The 5970-nt window shown below is 33.9% G+C and overlaps 1 protein-coding gene across 1 annotated transcript; it reads left to right on the forward strand.

Annotated features, from left to right (window-relative positions):
- The first annotated feature begins 1526 nt into the window (after positions 1-1526).
- On the forward strand, positions 1527-4868 carry LOC124406301 (zinc finger protein 277). Its single transcript, XM_046881670.1, has 9 exons — positions 1527-1685; positions 1829-2051; positions 2222-2399; positions 2916-3118; positions 3194-3356; positions 3572-3787; positions 3999-4144; positions 4558-4659; positions 4766-4868. Exons 1-9 carry the CDS (start codon positions 1661-1663, stop codon positions 4776-4778), a joined length of 1269 nt encoding a protein of 422 aa, XP_046737626.1. The 5' UTR covers positions 1527-1660; the 3' UTR covers positions 4779-4868.
- Positions 4869-5970: the final 1102 nt, after the last annotated feature.

A 5970-nucleotide genomic window follows, 5' to 3' on the forward strand; every position in this document is an offset into this window, starting at 1 on the left:
GTGTAAATCAGATATCAAAAAAGGTTGGCATTGGTTGACGTCGGCTCGTCGTGATATAAAGGAATAAAGATAAGAAAGAACGAGGAAAGACCGAAAGCGGCAATCGATGGAGAGCAACGAAAAAAAATTTAGTTTCCGCACTTGAGCCGGTAGCCTTTGATTACAAAGTTAAATTCAGTTTATGGTAATCCGACGACTAGATATATCTGCAGTCGCCGACTGAGAGTAGTGTCGTCGCTTTGTGACGAGCCTTTGTGTTATATACCGGCCGGATCTTTCAGTAAATAAAGAAAATAGGTACTTCAAACGTTGTCGTTTCAAACGAATTATTCCCAGTAGAGTCGAAATTGAAGGTGGAAAAGTATTTGAAAAAGGGATTATTTAACCTTCACCGGATTTTGCTTGGTGACTGAATTGGTATTTATAAAACATTCACGATCGATTCCAAGCAACGAAATTCCAGTCTTGTAAAACTTACTTGAGCTTACAATCAGAGGCGTCTCAACATCAAATTCACTTTATCGTCAACGGTTTATTTCTATACGGATGACCAATACCGATTGTCTTGGAGAAGAAATGAAAACAGAATATTATGAAACAACGGCCAGAGGTTTAACTAAAATTGATTGTGTTGCATTCAATTAAACAGCATGTCCTCTAATTACAAAAGTAAAAAATCGTTAAGCCGTATACTCCGACTAATATAGCAACGGAATGAAACTAATTGTGAACCAGGATTAATTCTGACAATTTGGAAGACTTGCCGCTTTCATCCTCAATCTACCAGAATGCCTCCAGATGCCAACGGAAATCGCCTTCTTGACTCTGCTGCAAGCCTTCCAAGCGTCCAAATTGGTCTCTCAGAAATAGCGATCTAACGGATTTCCTTCACAGATTCGACTCGCGAAAAAACTTACAGGAAACAGCTGAAAAAGCACCAATTATTAAATTTCCAAGAACACTACCATAAGCATTACTGAAAATTAATAAAATACGTCAGTTACCTGAACGCTATGAATCCGTGTACTCATATATCGAAATTTGTCAGTCATCATAGGATTGGGCAGATTTCAATGAAAATGTACAGGTCAGAGTTATTTAGAATTTAGACGAAATCGAATTTTGAAAAGCTTACATATTTGCACGGGTACACTTTTGGAAATTTGCTTTCCATACAATTACCGGAGTTTGGAAAAAAACTGCAATTGCCCTGATCATTTTGGAATTCTCTGTGAAATAACGGTTTAGCAAGTTCTAGATATGTTTAATTCTGACTACTATTACTACGTATTCCGCTCGGTAGCCTCAACATCTCTTTATTTAGGTGATCGTGAAATAAAAGAAAGATCAATCATCGCTGTCGGTATGTCACTTGACTCCGTCGGTACTGCAGATTTCATACTAATTAGAAATCTTACCAAGTGTCGGTAAGTTACCATCAAATTTTTTTCAACACATCAAGTCGAACATCATTCAATCAGCCGTTACAACTGGTAGTTATCAGCTGTAGAAAGTAGCAACAATATTGGTAGGTTCTTGTAGCCTGCACATGAGTAGTTACTAACCAATTAGAAAAAAAGAGTTGGAGTAAAAAAAAACTGTTCAAACGTCAGAATTTGATCCATCATTCAATCCACGTGCGAATGAATAAAAATATATTATGGCTGAACGAGCCATGAACAGCGGTAAACGTTTAATTCGCCTATTTATTTCAACTATCCACTGTCTTAACCTCAATGAGTTTATCTTATGCAGAGATCGTTGTAACAAACTTAAGACCAGGCTACTCTAAGTGCAATAATAATTAGTATCATAATACTGTTTCCAGGAAATTTCTCTCTCATGTTTGGGCCGCTCAATTTTCCTACCTGCTATTCTTCAAAATGTAAATCGCAGTTTCTCGAACTGGATGACACGCCTCAAGAAACTAGATGCCTTTTGTGCGAGGCGATGTATTCGCTTCCTAACAATCAACAAGAAATGTTGACGCATATTTTTACACAGCATCGACTTGTCATCGGTGATGTTGAGAAAATTGCGTCCCTCAAAAGGTTGTTAGAAAGATAGAAAATTCTCTAATTATTATCTGTTACTTTCCTCTTCTATCTACTTCACGAACGTATATTTTCATTGGATTATGTTGAACGATTCTAAAAATTTATGTAGAATTAACAAACTGTTATCGTTCCTAATTGCAATTTCACTCTTTTAAAATGGATAGCTACATACATTACTGGAGGGTGAAACTCAGCGAAGCTCCATTGACTCAATTTTGTACTTCGTTACTAATGGATTGCACTCCTGATGGAAAGCCAAGTAAAAACGAAGCTTACTTCTTGCTATCTGACTGCGTAGCGGAGGACAAAACTGTACGATTCGAGATACAGCAGGCTAAACTGGTAAAAACAAACATATAAAAGAATCTTGTGATCATAACGATAGAATAATACAATGTGCACAATTTGCAGTGTACCAGGGTGTCCAGTATTCATGGAAATTATGGAATCAGGGAATTTGATGATTTCCCTGGAAAAAACCTGGAAATTTCAGGGAATTTCATGTCGTATCTGGAATATACTAATTTTCATCCTGGGTTCATAAGAATTTACCCATTTGGTGAGAAAAAAAATATTTTCTCAATGGTCATGAACCAAGCTCTGACTTCTTAAAAACTGTACAAACTGGATAAATAATGATTCTTATCTGGAGAACCTCGAATTCTCAAAGAATTACGTTTTCACCAGTAACTGGACACCCTGTGTTGGTTTTTACAGCAATAACTGAGTTCCAAAAATGAACAATTTTGGTCCTTACCTTGCTCCATTTTCTTCTCACATTTTAGAGAATTGGATATATTTTCAGTCATATCCATCACCATCTTGCAAACATTTGAAGAATTCTATTTTTATGAATAGGAATGGGTTCTGGCGCAGCAAGCTAAGGAGAGAGCCGACACAAGCTTCAAACGTGGCTGTATGTTCTGTCGAACCGAGTTTTCAGGCTCACGTACTGCTTACTTGCAGCATCTCTCCCGAAAGCATAATCTACAACTCGGAAGACCAGAGAATTTAGTTTTTGTCGACGAGTTATTGGACAAACTCCAAAATAACGTCGAGAAGTATGCTAGTATGATGGAAAACTTATAATTCAAAAACTATTTGCTATGATGCAATGTATTGTTTCCACCTTTCAGGCTCATATGTTTTTACTGCGAAGGTGTGTTCAAGGATCGCAATACACTGAAAGAACACATGCGGAAGAAACTTCACAAAACACTTAATCCAGCGGATAAAAAATATGACAAATTCTATGTCATCAATTATCTGGAACCTGGAAGAAATTTGCAACAAAAGCAGGTTTGTATTCCATAAGTCTACAAAAATCTATGAAATCTAAATTCATTCTCAATTAAACTGTTCTAAAAAATGGCAGTAAAGACTGCAGGGTTTAAAAAAATTTCTAGAATACCTTTGAAATATTGTTAAAATCTGTAAAATTTGGTATTCTTATGTAATTATTGTTATACAGCACAAAATCGTACGTACGTAATGTCTTTTTATTTTCGTTTCAGAATAGTGTCGATGATTCTGAGGATCCGTCTGGTTTCACCAGCGGAAGTGACGATGGTGAAAATGCATGGTCTGATTGGGATGGAGAAAGCATTGATGTGGTCTGTCTGTTTTGCCCTTATAACAACCGCGATTTCACTAACATCCTCAGTCACATGATCAACAAGCATCAGTTCAATTTTGAGGAAGTAACGAAAGACTGTGATTTTTATCAGAGGGTACGAAAAATAGTATAAAAATTAGAATTTACTTAGTAAACATAAGCAATTAATTTAAATTGCTTTCCTAAAGTGTCCAGTAATAACTTTTTTTTATTGATTTTATTCAATATTTTCTCACGAAATATTAGTACGTATAAAAAAAAATTCAAGTCTCTTTCCGCAAGTCACGCTACTTCCTTCATCATTCTCATCAATTTCATTGAAACAGGTAAAAATAGTAAATTTTGTAAGAAGACAAATCCATATACAAAAAAAGTGCGTATTTTGTGATGAGGCCGCAAATGATCTTGGTGAACACATGAGTCTATTTTGCCATTGTAAACTACCTGCTCGTCGTGTTTGGGATCAGCCAGAGTAAGTATTTTAACGCATCATCACCCAATCTGGGTCAACATAAATCTGGAAATTCCATTTTTATTTATTCGTGGTAGCAAAACTTGCCGTACCGTTTTCTCATGATTTGAAATAAATTTCACTCACAATCAAAGAATCAATTTTGATTCCACTATTTCAATAAATCAAATTTTTCAAAAACACTGATAGTCAGTCAATTTTTCAACATTCAACAATCATTTTTTATCTCATAAATCATAGCTGATTAGGTATGTAATTTATTGGAACACCAGTAGAAAATTTTCTGTCTTATTTTGTATTGAAAAATCTCGATGATGAGATCTGGCAATAACTGATGTGTGAAATTGATTTGCTAATACATTGTGATTCACCAAATTTATAACTTTTTTTTTTTTTTTTGTTTCGTATTCTAGATACTATTTTCCAACGTATGAAAACGATTCTTTTCTTTATAATCTCGAAGTAAATGGCGACGACGACCAAGATTCCGATATGGATAACATTTCTGCAGAAATGTAAGGGTAGAAAACTGATAATTATAATTATTGACAATGAATCTTTCGACCAATTACCACGCAATTAGCTTCAACTAATTCAATAAAAAAAAATCTTTTTTCCCAGGAGCAATCTGTGAGGAAAAATGTGACTCGATCGACTATAAATTGAACTGTGTATAGTGTTAATATAGATACATATAATTAAGTGTAAAATTATTGGTGAAAAAGAAAAATGAATATTTGTACAAATAATATACCTACGTTTACAAAACGGTATATAAGTCACACATTCATTCTGTGTGTTTAGTTAACACATGATATTATGATTGCCCGTATTTAACTATCAACATGTTGAAAGTTTGTGTAAAAAAAAATTTAATTATTCTTCTCGTTACTATAATTATGTTGTTGGTAAATATATAAGGTATTTCATTGTAATTCAGCAATTCGAGCATTTCAAAGGGTAAACAAAAAAAATAAACAATAATATAATAACACAGCTGAAAAATATCTCCATGTACTGTTATTGATGCGTATAAATTTTATAAAAATGTAATATTTTATTCTTTTTTCTTTTGTGATAAGTTCATGATATTTTTTCTACGAAAATAGAGCGTATTTACATATGACTATGATTGATTATTTGATAATGTAAGTGAAATACAAAATCCCGTTTCAGAGCATTAAATAACAAGCCTTCGTTTTTATTCATTAGTATACAGTTATTCTCAAAATATAAAGATATATTAAAATAAGCTATTCGTACAACAAACCTGTTGCTGGACTCATTATATCACTGAATAACCGTGACGTATCTCATATTAATAATCATCACTATTGCAAGGCCACTGCAATTTACAAATATTGTTTCTCTTACAACGATTTTTTTTTTCATTTATAGCTAAAATCGAAAAAACGAGGTATTATTTTTGTAATTTGATTACCCAACGGTGAAGCAGGCACATTTAAGTGGAAAAATTATTCTTGGTCTTTTCCACATTAATTTCGTGAAAATTTTACACTTCAGTCATGTCTCAAAAACGTTTAATTATTTCTATTCGCCAATCACAATTACGGTAACCCTATAATAGCGAAAGTCTATCCTAAGTATGGGAAATGGTAAAAGCGTCGATTTTAGACATACGTAAATTCTTTGTGCGAGATTCAATAGTAAAGTAAATCAAGTCGAGTCATATGTACATCTGCTTATACGACTAAGAATACTAGTCATGTAGGAATGAGATGAGACAATCAGAAAGGTTCTGTAATGACAATTAGAATCTTCTGAACACTCGAGTCAAACTGGACTCATTGGATGTCTACATTTTG

The sequence above is a fragment of the Diprion similis genome, chromosome 5, assembly GCF_021155765.1.
Source record: "Diprion similis isolate iyDipSimi1 chromosome 5, iyDipSimi1.1, whole genome shotgun sequence".
Lineage (NCBI taxonomy): Eukaryota > Metazoa > Arthropoda > Insecta > Hymenoptera > Diprionidae > Diprion > Diprion similis.

Coding starts and splice junctions, on each gene's coding strand:
- LOC124406301 (XM_046881670.1), top strand. CDS start 1,661: ATGGCTGAACGAGCCATGAACAGCG. Junction 3,357..3,571: donor GAAATTTGCAACAAAAGCAG/GTTTGTATTCCA, acceptor TTTTCGTTTCAG/AATAGTGTCGATGATTCTGA. Junction 4,145..4,557: donor CGTGTTTGGGATCAGCCAGA/GTAAGTATTTTA, acceptor TTCGTATTCTAG/ATACTATTTTCCAACGTATG.